This window comes from Myxine glutinosa, chromosome 1 (assembly GCF_964187855.1).
Source record: "Myxine glutinosa chromosome 1, kmMyxGlut1.1, whole genome shotgun sequence".
Lineage (NCBI taxonomy): Eukaryota > Metazoa > Chordata > Myxini > Myxiniformes > Myxinidae > Myxine > Myxine glutinosa.
This window is the reverse complement of record NC_136261.1, coordinates 282,584,621-282,602,025: the sequence shown is the minus strand read 5'-3', so window position 1 is coordinate 282,602,025 and position 17,405 is coordinate 282,584,621. Positions and strand designations below refer to the sequence as shown.

The following is a 17,405-nucleotide window of genomic DNA, read 5'->3' as shown; positions in this document are numbered from 1 at the left end:
AAAGTTAAAAGGCAGCTGGTTGGCAGCTGGTTGACAATGTGGTGGAGGGGAGTCTCAACAGTGTGCCAGAGGCCAGAGGAGTGTGCCAGAGGGTAACATATTGATTTAAAAAATGGACGAGTATTTCACAATACGAGAGGGAGTATCATGGAGGAAAAAGGGTTTGTGGGTCATTAAGAGTACAACAGATCGGGACAAAGGTGATGAACGAACCGACTCTCTCTTTTAAGCAAAAGTAAACAGAGAGAAGATGGTCATGGAAGAGATTATTCGTTGAAGAAAAACAAACAAAAAAACCCAATAAGAGCAGTCAATGTGCATTGTTTTTGGAAGCCGGTAAAACCATGACAAATGGAAAGCAAAAATGAGTCAGGTAAACAATCGGTTGATAAACAACAAGCAAGATAAGAAAGGGCATGGATGAACAGAGGAAGAAAAAGCGATACAAAGCAGTGAAACTTAGCATGCTGGTGAAAATATCTGTAGGTCTGGGTGAGAGATGCGAGAGGTTCAATGGAGACCCTTTAAAAAAAAGGAGCAATCACAACGATGCATTGAACACAGCTTCTCTCTTGACAGGAGGGATGCAAAGGGTTTGGGAAAGGAGAGCAGGATGCACAGTCATTCATATATAGTGTGCAGCCTGTGGCTGCTGGTTGCATCATTGCTGGGAGTGTGGCTCTGCCGGTGATGCAGAGTTGCGCTTAGTTGACAGCGTTTCGTTACCTATACACCGCCCAAAAATGGAGGGTTTAAAAGTAACATAATGGAGAAACGGAGAAATGCAGTTTCAAAGGTCACAACACAAAACTCATCCAAAGCAGTTGTTTCCCCTCCTGGGGCACATCAGTTTGGATCTCCTTCCAAGTATTCTGACCAGAATCATTTCACTTATACCATAGGAGACTGCAACAACAGTTGGAGAACCGAAGATGTAAGAGTGGATCTGTCTTTGGACCCTACTTTAAGACAAGGGTGATGTTTGCTGCATTCCATGCAGATGGAATGTGGCCCACAAAGGAATTTTGAATAAAAGATTTATACAATTCTGGAAGAGTTAGATTTGATAGCCCGAGTGCTGATACCTCCTGGAGTCAACCCAGAAGTGAAGCATTGGATGTCGGGAAAGTTTGCAACATACTCGGGTAGAAGATTCATAATATTCAAGTAGCAGTACACATCGGTGAGCAGAGTGAGAACAGGGAGGAATTGTATGGTAACACCAGGTTTTAACATTTTGGTAACATCGGTAACACAATTTATGATTTATGGGAGCAAGACATGGGTAATGAACGTAGAGCAGCAACGTAGACTGGAAAGGGTGGAAATGCGAATGGTTCGGTGGATGTGTGGAGTATCGTTGAGAGAGAGAGAGGAAGACAAATGATGAATTGCGAAAGATGATGGGAATAGAGCCTGTGATTGATGCTGTGAAGAGGAACAGGTTGAGATGATTTGGTCATGTGTTGAGGAAGGATGAAAGTGACTGGTTGAGAAGAGTGATGGAAATGAATGAAGAAGGAAGTAGAGAACGGGGAAGAACGAGAAAGACTTGGCTAAAGGTGGTGAAAGAAGAAATGCGGGCAAGGGGGTTAACAAGGAGAGATGCAGAAAATAGGGCAAAATGGAGAAGATCGTCATGGGGACCGCAAGGCTAACCCCCGCTCTAGCAGGGAAAATAGCCTTAAAATGCCTGTTGTTATGTGTTGTTGGTAACACAAGTGTGGAAATGTAAGGTTTAGGTTTGGTCTCACCCATCGAGTACATTTTGCACCAAAAAGAACAAGGAGGAGATCTCAAAGACAGATTTAAGAGGTGTAACAAGATCTTGGAGGAAAAGGATAAATAAATCTTCGATTTAAAATTTCAGAACGAGGTTGGGCTCTCTGGCGTCCAAACAATACACATTTGACAAAAGCTTTGCAAAAATGTTTTCAGTCAACCCGAGTCAAAACGAGCACATCAACATTGAGAAGGTGAGTGCTGGGCGGCAGCTGTCTCTCCATAATCCTACATGGGGTTGGAGTATAGTCACGATTGTCGAGGGCAAGTGGGGACAAATTTTTGAATCAAGGAGAGCAGGCAATCCAAAGAAATAAAAAAGTTAAAACCATGTGAAAACTGCAATACACTTGTATGCTTTAGCAGCTCCCTTCAAAGTCAATGTGATGGAGGTACAGTATTCACCTTCAACATGATAAGATATGACTAAAGTGGAAGAAGAGCAAAAGGAAAGCTGAAAGTAACAATCTATAAATGAGATTAACGTGATATTTTTCCAAATGTGCAAGGAAAGCTGTTTTGTTTAAAGTTTCGGCATTATTTTGTGGCAGATCATCAAAGGTAACCCTAATGCCCAAATGTCCGTTTACAAGAGCTCCGACAAGGGGCTAAGGTCCGATACTTCAGCTTGCAAGAGCTCCGATGAATGACAAATGCCCAGTACCTCAGCATGCACGATTACTGATGTAGGGTTAAGGCCCGATAGGTCGGCTTGCAAGAGTTTTGACAAATAATCAATGGCCAGTACAGCGTGCAAGATTTCTGATGTAGGGTTAAGGCTCAATAGGACAGCTTGCAAGAGTTTCGACACAAGGCAAATCCAAATAGTACAGCTTGCAAGAGTTTTGACAAATAATCAATGCCCGGTACCTCAGCATGCAAGCGATATGATGTAGGCTTAAGGCCCGATATGTGAGCTCGCACGGGTTCCGACAAAAGGCAAATGCCTAATATATCAGCTTGCAAGAACCTTGACAAATAATCAATACCCGGTAACTCAGCGTGCAAGAGATCTGATGGAGGCTTAAGGCTTGATATGTGAGCTTGCTCGGGTTCTGACAAAAGGCACATGCCCGATATACGAGCTTGCAAGAGCTCTGATGAAGGGCAAACAGCTCAAAAACGTCAGCTTGCATGAGCTCCAACGAAGAGCAGACACCTAAAAAAGGCAGCTTTACTTTTCTTCCCATGGTCGGTGATAAAATCTATCTATGGAATGAAGACTTCAAATCCTTTGTAGTGTTGTCCCTTTTATAGGTTTGACAGCATATTTGCCGGTGGTGAAAAGATTATTTTGTTTTGCCTCGTCACACAACTTGAAGAAGCAGATTTATTTTTTGTTTTTTTGTTGAATTCCGGCCAAGAAAACTCCATCAACCAAGCAACCTACACAGTGTTCAATCACTCAGTTATATTTTCGTCTTCTTTGCCAGTTGTTGACCTTCTTGTAATGCCTCCGCTTTTGTTGTTGGGCTAGATCTAGTTGAATCTTCTAGTGTGCGGTCAAACGAATGAAAAAAAAAAGAAGCAAGACATGCAAAGCACCACGTGATTGACTCATCTCTACTACCGAGCCAGCAAATCAGACACTTGTTTGATGATTGCATGCAGTGTTGTACCATGTAGTTAGATTAAATCAAACTTTTATAGAAATCCTTTTGCATTAAATGGAATTTTCAGGCAGCTGGAATTTCAATTCGATTTATATTTTCATTTTCACCACCATGGTGAAATTGAGTAAAGACCTACTCACTGCAAAGTATTTTTGTTTTCACGAGTGTGGCGAATAGTTCGTGCAAGCCCAGAGAATAGAGGAGGTATAGAAAATAAATAGGTAGAGAGCATGAAGGAATAATCGTTAACATAAAGCAATAAGATAAAGGAAATAAATGAAAAAGAAAAACTCAGCAGAAATTAGTTAATGGGCACAAGCCTAGTCTGTCTGAACGTGCAGATGTGTATCGCCCTCACCATGCCGTCGTTTCCAGCAATTCCTTGCCTCGTACGATGTCGGCTGCACCTGATCATGGCCTTCCATGTGTAGTAATACTCAATGCACTGCGCCATTGTTTTAGTCTTCATCTGCGCACCAGACAGATACTTAGCTCAGGAGCACAACGTGAAATGTGCACAATACATTCGAGGGAAGTGTGGCTCATTAGGACCACCAATACATGGAAGAGTTTAAGTTGAATCCACTGCTGCATATGCTGCAAGAACCTCGAAAGGCTCAAAATGTTGCATCCAAGGGAAAGGTGAGTGTTCACGTAAAGTTTAAATGACGTTAGAGGAGGGGAGCTGTGATGTTGAGCACCAGAATAAAAGGCGGGGTGGTCTCAATAAGGGAATTAGGTTTGGTCACAAACCAGGGGAAGCGAGAGGTAAAGCAGCAGTAGGAATCTGCTTCAAGTGAAACATATTGTCGTGCGATTGCCCCTTGGTTAATCCCAGGGGATCGCAGATGGGAATATCGAGCTTAATGAGGCGTTTATGCAATCCAATTGATGGCGGTTTGATACACGAGAAGGGTGGGGTTCGGGGGAGAATGCCGGCGTACCTGACGGTCCGACGATGTCTTCACCCTTCGAAAAGAACTCACAAACGAAAACGGGATTAAAGTTGGTTGGGAAAATAATACAAGGATTTATTTACAATACATAACGGCACAGGAAAATAATGCGCCGGTAATAACTAAACCCCCTAATGAGCGCTCTTACATACACACTTTGAATACAAACAAATGGGAATGAAGCAAATAAAATGTTGTCTTCGTTCGTGGGGACTTAGCTCTGTCCGTGGTGAGTCAGGACTCGCCAGCCTCGAGCGCCGTCGTCCGACGCGGCTCTGTGCTTGGCGGGAAGTAGGCCTCGATGCCCCCGTTCTCGTGCTGCTAGGCCACCGAGCCACTCGCTCACCCTGGTCTCGCCCGCTCCAGTCGCAAGCCTTGCTCGCTTTGTGAAAGCCAGGGGGGAGAATCAATGTCGCTCCAATGTTGCTCCAACAGGTCATTCGCAAAAGGAAGGTCCAACCGGGAACGAAAGGCAAAGCAGAAGGGAGGTCCGGGCAGGAACGAAGCCAATGCGAGGAGGGAGGTCCGGCAGGAATGAAGCCAAAAGCGAGAAGGGAGGTCCGGAAAGAACGAAGCCAAAAGCGAGAAGGGAGGTCCGGCAGGAACGAAGCCAAAAGCGAGAAGGTAGGTCCGACAGGAACGAAGCCAAAAGCGAGAAGAACAAAATGCCGGCGAGCCAGTTGTTTTGTTGCTCGTGATCTGACGTCACCACCCTCCCTCGACCAATCCGTTGCAAGGTGGGCGTGGCCTCAGCCTGCCTGGCACGATGTTTCATCACCATGGTGGCGTACTGCACGGCCGATTGAGGTTTATTCTTCCGGTCAGTCTTATTGTGGAGGAGGGGAATTAATTAATGTGTGCAGATAAGGGCCTAGCTAGGTGTCTATGGTGCGGTGCCAAAAGGGACAACGGGATAGCGACAGGGGGGATGACATACAAGGGAATTTTACCCATAATCCCTGAACTAATTAGCATGCCCCGCCCCCTCGTAACAGGGACAAATATCCAACTTATCCGACATCCGGGCTAGAGGTCCCTGACTTGCTGTACATCGAGATGGTTCTTCTCTCACGATCATCAGAGCACCTACCTATGCAGATCTACCTGGATCTAGATATTCCCCCCTACCCCAAATTCATAACAATATTAAAATTAAATAGAGCGAAGTCGATGGTGCGCCACCGCAAATCCCCACCCTTCCCCCCCTAAAGGAAGGTTAAATGATGGCAAAAAGTTCCACCAGGATTGACCCAATATAAAATTTTGAGTTAAAAAATTTCACGTTTTGACCCCTGTGACCGTAAGTACCCACCCAACTGGGGCATGACCCTGGGGTCAAATCCCAAAAATCATTACATACTTAATGCATCCCCCAATATTGATTGCATATCCCAAGTTTTATTTTAAAATATTTCAAAACGTGCCCGTAATTGCATTTTTTGGTATTTGACCCAACCCCACCGTAGGGAGGGGGGAAAGGGGTGGAGGGGCGTGGGAGTGGGATGGGACGAAAAATTATACTGCTCTAGAACCGACTTTCCATGTGGTGATCATAACTACGGTACCAAGTTTGATGAATTTCTGCACAACCGTTTATTCGGAGATAGTGTGACAGGCAGGCAGACAGACGTAGCCGATTACAATATTCCCTGTTTTTTCTTACAAAAAGCATGAGAATAAAATTTTTAAAAACCACCTTTAGAGGCCATTTTTCCCCGCAAAGCGGGGGTTGGCCTTTTTCGGGAACCGTGGTTGTTGTTGTTTTTCGGTCCCCTATTTGAAGCAATGTTTTACGGCCGGATGCCCTTCCTGACGCCAACCCTTTTTGCCACCTTTAACGACAAACAGGGAATTACCAGTGAACTGGTACTCAATTAGCCGACCTCGGAAGGATGACAGGCTGAGTCAACCCCCCTGGCGTTAATTCAGCGATCGACCGGGATTCGAACCCAGGATCCTTGGATCCTAAGCCGGCACCCTAGCCGCTAGCCCAACACCAGGGATAATCATGAGAATAATAAAACAAAAAGGATAGGCAATTAAAAGAAAAACCCTACCATTTTGCAAACCATAAAGAAATCTTTTCCATGGGAAGTCAATGATTGCTCAAACAATTTCTTGTCATTCGGGCTCCAATACGCCGAACCTGTCGGAACAAAGTAAGGGAAAGACAGAACAAATAAACCAATCAGCTTTGTATCCAGGCTTTGTATCCAATCGGGGATCTCCAGCCTGCAAATTATCCAATGTTATTGTTAGCCATAAATTATGGTCTGGGCATACAAAAAGTATTCAAATATGCTCATGAAAAGCAATATACATATGGTCTCTGCATTAGCAAAAACAAAAACAAACAAATAAATAAACAAGAAATATGCCATGCATATGCCAAATATGCCATTTGCAGATACTTGCAAAATCCCTAAAATAAGTTGTTGGGCTATGATGACCTCAAAAATAATTGGTGGTTGAATTCAGTGACCTGGTATGCAAATCCTCTTAAAATTTCAAGTCAATCGGATGAAAATTGAGGATTTTAGAAATTTGACAAAGTTGGTGACCTTTGGCCTATGTTGATCTATTGACCTTTTAACCCCAAAAGCAGCAGGCTTCTTGCTTATGACCAACTCTACCATTTGGTGAAGTTTCGGGAAGATCGGTTGAAAATTGTGACCTGTAGGCGACTGACAGCATAACGCACAAGACCAACCAATACACAGTACTTGGAAAAATTTTCGATTTTCGCAAGTAATAAATAAAATAGATGCATTCTGAAACGGCTCATGAACCTTGGCAATAATTTATAGCAGCAAATATCTCAGTGCTTGACAATATTATTCTTAACGTCTCTACGATGTATATGATGTACAATGTATTGTCTCTACCAGCTATTTCATAATGTGCAATGTCTCTTTACAGAGTTCAGGCCGAGCTGAATCATGCGAGGCAAATTTTTTTTTTTTTTCTTTCCCCACTGGGGGCCCTTATGATCAGTCAACGTAAAACGAATAGTTATCTGCATTTATTCAGTCAGTACATTAATTAACAGTGCTTGCAAATCATTTTTCTTTTGAAAGTTTTAATCCAAAAGCAAGACTTAAGATTGTTAAGATTAATTATTGATTACCAGAATACCAGGCTTAGTGGCATCGTGCAAGATCATCTGCTCAGAGTCTGGTAGGATGACAGTCTGGTCTTGACCCTAGGGGTCTAGCCAAATTACACCAATGATTAAAAAACGGGATGCGTCACTTCTTCATTGACACTCAATTTAGAGGATTGAGGTTGGCTGGGTTGGTGTCTCTTTGGAAGGGGGTGGGGAAGGAATGGTTGGAAGGGGAGATTACTTCTTAGTTGTCACACTGACTACAGAGAGAAATGAGTTTCTCAAGATGGTGCCCCAGAATGCTCTGGCAAATTACATCGCCCAGCCTCCCTCTCCACCCTCTTACCTTCCATAGGCCATCGGCTGTGCTTGCCCAAGGTCTTTGACATAACTAGATATAGTACATCAAATCTGAGAGCACACTTCGAAAAGATAATTTGACGAACATTTTGCTACCAGTTTTGAAGTTTCTTTGATTAGCCGTTCAAAAGTTATGGTTACAAATGTGTTTTTCACATTTGCGAAGACTATGACTTTGATGTTCGACCTATCGATCCCAAAAACAACTAGAAGTGCGCTATATAACTGAGTAGTTGTGTTTTTTTTTGGGTTTTTTTTAATACTGAATCGAGGCTCATGAAAGAGCTGGGGCCCAAGCTGCCATGCTTTGACACAACCTTGCTTTGATCGGGCACAGTGATTTAAGATTTCGCATCTATCAGTTCAACAGTTTCAGAAGGGGGTGTGTGGGGGGGGGGGGTGTGGGGGGGGGGGTTAAAGGAAATGTTTTTTTTTTTCTTACTTCGATCCAATATGGCTGCTACACAACATCACCGACAGTTTCAGAGAAGAAGATTTAAGTTTTCATTCATTCCAAGAGGGTTGCCCAACTACATGCCCAATGACATCATAAATTTAATTATTCACTCACATCGGGGCGTACATCAGATTTTTCAGATAAGGATTTCGATTCAACCAATTATATCTGGAATTTCACTGATGACGTCATCATTATCACCCTATATACTCATGGTGAGTTGTTGATATTTGCCAAGTTTCAATTTTTTTCATTGAGCGGTTTCAGAGAAGACGTCTAATTTTTTTCCCTGCTATCCAATATGGCTGCCATACCATGTGACCTATGACATCAGTGTTATCAATAAATATTTTCCATGGGGAGTCCTATGTTTAAAGTTTTGCATTGACCAGACAAGCCATTGGAGATTTTTTTTTTTTTTTTTAAGGGAAAATACATACACATGGGGACACACAGGTACACAGACTGACAGACAGACAGATAGATAGATACAGGCATGACAATAGTCTGGCAACCCTTTCAGGGTGACACTAATTAATTTCATTCATATCAGTGGCCCAACAATGACTTGGAGCACCCTCCAATTTGATTATTTTAATGGTATATTTTGATGTTTTCTTCTGCTTCACTTCACAAGTATAGACAAACTAAATCAATGCCTCCATGATAAGAAATGTAAGATACACCACGCCAGAATAAAAACAAATCCCTCAGACCAAGTTTTCCCTCTTTCACAAACTATTGTGTCATCAAAATAATCCCCAACTATTTCCCTCAACGCACACATGCACACAGCCACAAACACAAACACATGTGTTTGCCTGTTGTCCCAACAGAGTGTCCCAACACCTTGCCCCCCCCCCCTGCCCAGTTCTACTGGGTCGCCACTGTACAATGGCGGGCATATAGCGGGAAGGATCATTCATTTGACATCTCAAATACCAAATTTCATAATGATCTAATGAGCCTTTCTTGTTCTGTTGCAGATTTTGTGACGTGATGTCGTGGTCGGGTGATTCCGAGAAGAAAAGGTGGATATGCCGCATCATGGCTATCGCGTTCCGAGTCGCCAGGGATCAGATGCCGGGAACCATATCCCGATCCTGGGTTGCCAAGTACCTGAACAGGTGAGGACTTCGTCAAACGCAATTGGAACCATGATCCCTTCGATTGCGAGATGGACAGCCGGCCCGAACAGACAGCACAATGTTTGTCTCAGGAAAGCAAGGATATCATCATTGAGTCGTTTGCCAAGGAGAAGAAAAGCATTTGAGGGCTCCAAAAGGAGATTTAACGGGTTCGAGAGAAGAAGAAGAAGAGCTTAGCAAGTATCCACAGGTTCCTTCAGTCCATTGGCGCAAAGGCTTTTCACCAAATTCCAGCACCGAAGCTGACGGAGAAGAACGTCGAGCATCGAATGTGGTTTTGTGAGTTTTTGAGCGAGTGGACCTCTGATGATTTTCTTTTCCTGGCCCCTTCTGATGAATTTTTCATTTATGAGGCTCGACGTCCCAACTTCCAGAACGACAGAATTTGGGCTCTTCACAATGATGACATTCCACAAGAACTCAAGATTAGAGAGAAATCGAAGACAGCACGGTGCGTTGGCGTCTTCTTGATGTTTACAGCGAAAGGGCTGATGTGGGTCATCAAAGAGCAAGGACAATCATGGGACGGCAAATACCTCCGAGACGTTGTGCTGACCCGCCATGTTATTCCGTTCTTACGGAACCCAGAAAATGTCCTCAGCATCAAGGAGACCACGTTTCTGCACGACCGAGCCCCGTGCATGAGCGCACTGGTGACCCAGAATCTTCTGAAGGCGAACAAGGTCGATTTTTTCGGAAACGATGAGTGGCCGGGAGCATCGCCTGACCTCAACGCCTGTGAACATTTGGGGGCGATACTCAAGGACAGAGTTGAACAACGCCTCCAGAACACCAGGGAAGAGCTTCTCACTGCTTTGACTAATGTCCTCGAAGAAATGGAGTTCGATCGTGACTTGTTTGTGTCTCTCTTGGAATCCTACCCCGCGCGTTTGGAGGCAGTTCGGTCGGCGGGCGGTGGACACACCAAATATTGAAGCAAAGCTTTGAAACTGTGCACATGAGATGTCGAATAATAAAGCTTTTTTCCCCTATTCGTGGCTTCTCCCTACCTCTCCTACGTTGGGCTGGGCAGGGGGGGGGCTAAGGTGCTGGGACACCCGTAGACACACACCTCCAGAGAGGCAGCATGACTCCTCAACAAATAGTTGGTTATTCTGCAGGCATTATTACTTCTGCCACCAAAATGTATCGGGGACACCTCTTTGCGGTGGTTGTACCCCCCGACGTAAGTCGGGGTCCAAATCTTATCCATTCTTCCTTGCTGCCCGGATTCGTCAGAGCAGGGCTGATGGTCAGAGTGCCGATCGGTCCCCATAGCTCAGCCCTTTCCCTCTTGTCTCTCTCTTTTTCTCTCACTCTAACTCTGTCATGGCCCCGACTTCATGAAGGCGAGGGTACACAATCCTAGATATGGAGGATATCTGGGTCACTCTTGGGAGATCAATCGGCTGTCTCTGTGTCACGGGCTTGTTCAAGAGAACTATTCGGGGCTATACAACAACAACAACCTCTGCCACCGAAGGTGGACGGAGGTCACATTTTCACCACTGTCTATCTGTCTGTTTGTCTCTCTGAAGAATCAGACTGTTCAAGAGTGGGGTACTTTTAATGAAAGTTGTTTCGGGGTTACAATATTTCCTAGACATGCCATGTATCATGGGTTGAACCCTGATATTGGATCGGTTACATTGGAGGTTCCTTCAGTAGAGCAAAATAAAAATTGGTCTTTTGAAATGGCACAAATATAGAGAAAAGAACAAACAAACAAATCAGACAATGGCAGGTGATGATGTATAAAGTGTACCTGAGTAATGGTAGTCAGCAAGTGGATGCGAGGATGGACGGTTTGCCTCCTGGAGCAGCAGGAATTCCAAGGCAGCCTTTGGACAACCACAAGGAAAAACAAAAGTTATATAAACCAAATTTACAAGCATATCACATTATAAAACTTAAATATCCATATTGTCTTTCCTTTTGACTTAAACTTCAGCGATAAGCACTATATTGAAAAAGCTTAACTATATGATAAATCACCTGGTTACATACCTTGAGGTCACCTTTCTCCTCATGAAGGACATGAAGTGCAAGCTCTATATTCATTCCTCCTCCAGGAACAGCACTAGAACAGGCCAGGTTCAAAAGGACATCCACTTGGGGAAGAATGTGGGTAGGCAGTAGATTTGAATGATCTAACAGGGTGAAGGAAAGTCCAAGGTAGGTACATACTACATTTTGCTCATAAATAAGGCTAAAGTGTTGACACAGTTCTGCCAAGTGTTCCCAGAACTCATATGTTGGTCCCAAGTCCACAAGAAAAGTGCCCAATTGATGGAACCACAGCCGATGTTCTCAAGGAGACTTCTCAAATCCAAGATGAGTTTTGCGAAGAATGTCATCATGCTACATCCTTACTGAATCTACTGGGACTATACTTCTGAGGGCTTCATTTATAAGATTGCAAAATCAATTATTTTTAAGATAATATGATAATGCTGTGGACAAGGTGAGACATCGTTATGGCTAATGCAGGCCCCTATTAGAAAACAAATAAACCAGAGCAAAGTTGATGGTGCGCCATCGCAAATCCCCACACTTCCCACCTCAAGCAAAGTTGAAAGATGGCAAAAAGTTCCACCAAGATTGATCCAATATCAAATCTTAAGTTAAAAAAAAATCAAAAAAAAATCTTGTTTTGACCGCTGTGACACTAAGTCCCAACCCCCTGGGGCATGAACTGGGGGGTCAAATTAAAAAACGTTACATATTTCATGCATCCCCCAATGTTGATTGGATATAGAAAGTTTCATTTTTAAATGTTTCAAAATGTGCCTGCAATTGCATTTTTTGGTATTTGACCTTTCAACTCTGCCCGAGAGCATACCTCCACCAGGTTGAACAGTTTATGTTTAGTATCCCACTGATAGGCCAGATCTGAATTCGGATCTGGACCAAAATGGAATTGGCTTGTTCTCGTCATAACTAGTCTTTAACTTTTCGAAATACCATGCTAAATTATCATTTTTGGCCCCATCTCTCAATGGAGAAGAATCAAAATTTGCTTGCGCCTGATTTTAATATCGAGACATGCGGTGTGTGGCCTTGAGGTGCTTTGTCTGTCCCGTGATCTCCCAGCTTTGTCATCGCAGCACACCACAGCGCATTGCGATCATCTCAATACCCCGCTGAGACAACTGCAGGATCTGAATGGCATGGGAATCCAACCTGGGCGCAGAGAGCAGGAGGAAAGCAGGTCCAGAGGAAAAGATGGGTCCCAGAGGAGGTTGACCAGGGAGAGGCTGTGCAAGAGATGGCCACCGGGAGACAAGCTGCCACCTGTCACGTGTATTATTTATTATTTATTAACTCCCTGCAGGGTGGGGCCTAGGGCTGGGGTTACCCATGGAAGGATCTCAAAGCCTACCTCACTCGTAGAGGCCATGTGGAAAGGGATTTTTACTAGAACAAGCTTGACCCTGCCTGTTATACACTTATTATGTAAGCTTGTGCTGAACATATATGATGAAATAACTTTTATAAACTATTCCCCTTTAACGCCTCTATTCATTTCCATAACAATATACAGTATTATACTAGCTGTGTACCCACCCTAGGGGTGAGTATGGAAAGTTCAACTTAAATTAACTAAATTAATAATTAATAATTATTTAATTCAAAATAAATAAGTATCACGTCTAACAATGACACAGGCATCCAATAACCACATACTTGATATTCACAAATACACTCACTATAGCCATTACAGTGTATGCACGATCTGCAGATCCAGAAATTGTAGGCCTATGTGGTGGTAGCAGGATGGAGTGGCCATTTCCACATACATTGTACACGTGGCAATATAAGCACGTGACCCTTGGTCAGTAAAGTTACGTATCCATAATACCAGTACGAAAAAAAAATTCCACTAATCCTCAACGCCTTGTTGTTGAGGAGAGGGGCAGAGCTGGCATCAAGGAAGCGAGCAAACTCGGTTTTGCTTTTGTTGTACATGCAAACACTAACGTAATCACATATATGGGTGTGAAGGTGGTGCAGACAGGAAAGTATAAGTTTGGCTGATCGCCACTGTTAAAAAGGTAACACACCCCTTTGACACAGCAACGCATTGCAGTGCAAAAGAGGTTTCGGTCTTTTGCAACAACTGGACCACTAATATGGTTATTCACAGGCATGCTCATACCTTCCTTGTCCTTTGTAACACTGCGTGGCGCCCACACCAGTGTGGCCAGATGTTTGTCCAGAGCCACATGCTCTCGCCACTGCAGGACTGGAATGTCTGCCTGGAAGGCTACCCCAATGTTGATGTGTCTGTAGGAAGTATACATACAGTCCTTTTACATGACTAACACAGACATCAGTAGACAATGGCCAAATACATAAAATGTGGGATTTTAACCTTCAGTACTCACAGCATGAGCCAAGGGTTCTGAACAGAACACCAACAGGCCAACTAAATGCAGTATTTTGGAATAACTTCACCAAACATCAAATCAAAATCAGTGAAGTCCATCCAGAGTTGGTCCTTCCCACAGCCCCTCCCCCATTAACTACTATTTCAAAGTATTCACTTTCAAAGTTTCCATTTCAAAGTATTCACTTTAGTGTATCACGGGCTCCACCAGTAGCTATGCTTTGTAGATTGCTTTATTTACATCTGCCTTTCTTTAATGTGCAACAAATCATTGTAAAACAATCACATGTCCATTACCGTACCTGCACGTCCAGTGCATCATTATGAATCCACCTTTGTGTTGTTTGTTGGCAAACAGTTTGACATATGGTCTACCTACATGGGAAGTGTGTTTTCTCCTGATTCTGCTTGGTCTTCTCAAACCCCCATCTTCAACTACCCGCCTTCCTTCAAAATGCATTCACTTGGCCCGTTAGGATGACAATAAGCAACCTGCATGAGGATGATCAGTAACTGGTCATTTACCATCTACATATTTTAATGTACGTATAAACCCACTCTCACTTTGACATTTCTCCATAGCACAAAGTCAAAAGCTTCCGCTGCCTTAGAATTCTCCATAGCACAAAGTCTCTTTGATGCACTTTGCAGACAACGGTGTTCAAGGCGTTATGCCAAGTCGTGGATTATGGCTCCCTCCTGTGAACTAGTCCTGCTGCTGCCTTTTGCTGGCTCTATTCTGTTCTTGATTCTCTTTCCTCGCCTCTGCTTGCCCAAAGCTTGATTCTCTTGCCTGTAGGCATCCACACCGAAACCCATACCTTGTTACCATCCCCAAGTGCAAGTTTAACACACCTTCACTCATACACCCCCCCGCTCCCCCCGCCCCCCCCCCCCCCCATTCATCTTGCATATTGAAGCATTTTCCCTAATCTGCTCTCACACATTATTCCCTCTTGACTGGTCTCTCTGATTTCTATATACGAGGTTAAACATTCCCGCTGAGATCCTGTCCCCCTTTATCTGCAATTCCTCCGCTCCTGCTGTGATAAATCGATGCATTCTTATCTCATTTCCTCTTAAGCCCACTGCTGAACTTTTTGCCGCTGTTGATCCGCTATTCCCTGAGCCTCGACACCTGGATTTAAAAAAAAAACACATCTTAAACCCAAAACTCTCAAATGGAAAAGAAAAATCAACATTATGATCGATTTTTGAGGAATATGGCATCGCACATTTTTCAACTTCATTGTTCACCGTGAATGGACAGTATGGAATGGAGAGGAGCGTGAAAAAGTAACTCACGGACTGATGCTCACTTGTGCGTCTTCACTATCCACTGGCACCTTCAAACCCTCACCACTGCCTGCATATACCACATGGCAGGAGAAGTCATATACCACTGCAGCCCTCAGCATCAACCTAACTTTGAAAACACACCTGTCTCCTCTACCAAAAATAATCAAAAACAAATTACATCAAAACATGTATGTGAGATAATGCAAACAACAAAATATAGGCGAGGAAAAGAAATGCAACAGGAATGTATACCTGGCTTGTTTAAAATGATACGTGGTGTCAAACTTGGTGCGATGGTAGGAGCCAAAGTCTCAGATGAATGGCCATGTGAGGATGACAGCACACCAGAAAAATAAAGTCCAGAGCCCTGACGAACAGGGCTTAGCATAGGTGGCGGTGTATACAGTGGGAGACGTGCAGTTTCCCCACTGGCAATGCACGGGGAGCGCAGCTGGCTCTGGTACAACGTGGCGCCTGGGTACGAGGACGCGATGCTAAGGGGTGGTGGAATGATGAGAGGGTCAGGCCTGCGAGGCCATTTTGCTGGAAGTGATCGTTTTCGTAGCAACTCAGACTTCCTTGGGATATGCTACGAGTGTAAGGCAAAAGCAGAAATCATATTGTCACTGTGAGGTACAGAGGATATACCAAGTACAGACTTGAAAACATCAAAAAAATAAGCGAAAACATGTCACCACAACCACCAACACCACACTCCTTCTCCTTCTCCTTCTCCTGCCCTCTGCCCCCCACGTCTCTCCCCATCCCAAAAATTAAAAAAGGGCAGCAGCATTATGCCCGAAAAATGTACAGAATTTAAACTGTGGTGGAAAAAATAAGGAATACGGAACAAAAGGCCAATAGCATGAATAAAAAGGTAAAAGGCAGGCCAAAAGCATGAAGCGATAATTATTAATCATGCGATTTGCTATTAATTACTTGTTAAGAAAATGCAGATTTTTGGATATACTGTTTGTTTAACTGGTGTCGTGTATTTTGTTAAGGATCTTTTTCAGTTTTGTTTCGTTAAGTATATTCAGTTTTGTTAAAGATGCAAATATTACATTACTAGTGAGGCACCGCGGGCAGAGATGGGGAGGGGGTTAAGAAGGGATGAGGAAGAAGAAATGCCGGCAAGGGGGTTAACAAGGAGAGATGCAGAAAACAGGGCAAAATGGAGAAGATTGTCATGGGGACCGCAAGGCTAACCCCCGCTCTAGCAGGGAAAATGGCCTTAAAATGCATGTTGTTGTTGTTGTTGTTGTTGTAGTGAGGCACCCATTAAGTGGAAACAAAATCATAATTTTATTGAGAAATTTATGAAACCTCCTACCTACCTACCGTAGGACACCAGCTGGGACCCCAAAAGGTTCCACATAAAAGTTTGATGGGACTAGTTCCAAAACTGAGGAAGTAGTTTGGGGACGGACAGACGGACAGACATGCATGGTAAAATGTTGATGGCCATGAGCAGGTAGTATTGTAATTTGCAGCTTCGTTATCAATACAATTTTTTTCCAGATGTTACCTCAAGACTAACGCTGACCGGTGTTCTGTTTTTGCATGAAGCTCCCTATGGCTGGTTGAAAATGACCAATTCTCACACAAGCAGACAAAATTGTGGGGTGGATGCAATCGGGTACGAGAGAAAATGGGAGGAGCACTGGTAGGATTAAGGAGATTCAGAGAAAAGTCGTTGGAGTAAGGTCGCGACAGGATAGTCGATGCGGAATGGTAGATTCGGAAAGATGATTTGAAACGTTGATCTTGGTTTGGCGGCACATGGCACGGGTGAACACAAGTCCTGCTCTTTGTTGCTCCCACCTGTGCCAAGTCCATAATTGCCACAGCAGCACTCTGAATGCAGCGAATACCATCAAGACCCTCCCACAGACATCGAGAGGTCAACATCAACAAAGTGGTTCTTCAAGCAGCCTTGCCTGCCAACAGTCACCTGTTACTCAATTTATTTCAAGTTCTCACACATAGCTTCCTCGTGCTCTGATCACCAGCTGATCAAGTCTGATCCCTTAAAACATATTTCTCCCTCTTTTAATCTCACCTCTCCATTTAATTTAACCCCACTCACCCCACCTCTTGCTCTTTAGCTTCTCTTTCTGGCCCATAAAGTGACAGTTAGTTATTGAAACAAGAAACACCCGCTCCCATCGAGAGTAACCTGGGAGAATAAGTGGGGGTGGGGAACACTAGGGGAGGAGTAAATATATTTTGTGGCGTGGCTAATAATTCCCTGTCTGCAGCAGGGGGTCAGTATACCACTTGCACTGTGGTAC

The 17,405-nt window shown here is 43.9% G+C and overlaps 1 protein-coding gene across 7 annotated transcripts in view; it reads right to left on the bottom strand.

Annotated features, from left to right (window-relative positions):
- Positions 1–17,405, bottom strand: part of LOC137438278 (transcriptional-regulating factor 1) — a 127,997-nt gene that overhangs the window by 42,618 nt on the left and 67,974 nt on the right. For 4 of the 7 annotated variants that reach the window (XM_068133435.2, XM_078767019.1, XM_068133423.2 and 1 more), the window contains 7 exons: positions 15,364–15,700; positions 15,118–15,178; positions 13,582–13,709; positions 11,430–11,572; positions 11,188–11,263; positions 6,409–6,497; positions 3,754–3,864 (listed from right to left, as the gene is read on the bottom strand). In XM_068133435.2, coding sequence (XP_067989536.2) covers positions 3,754–3,864; positions 6,409–6,497; positions 11,188–11,263; positions 11,430–11,572; positions 13,582–13,709; positions 15,118–15,178; positions 15,364–15,700 — 945 coding nt within the window. The remainder of the gene's footprint in view (positions 1–3,753; positions 3,865–6,408; positions 6,498–11,187; positions 11,264–11,429; positions 11,573–13,581; positions 13,710–15,117; positions 15,179–15,363; positions 15,701–17,405) is intronic. The other 3 variants (XM_068133417.2, XM_078767044.1, XM_078767031.1) reach the window with 1 other exon arrangement.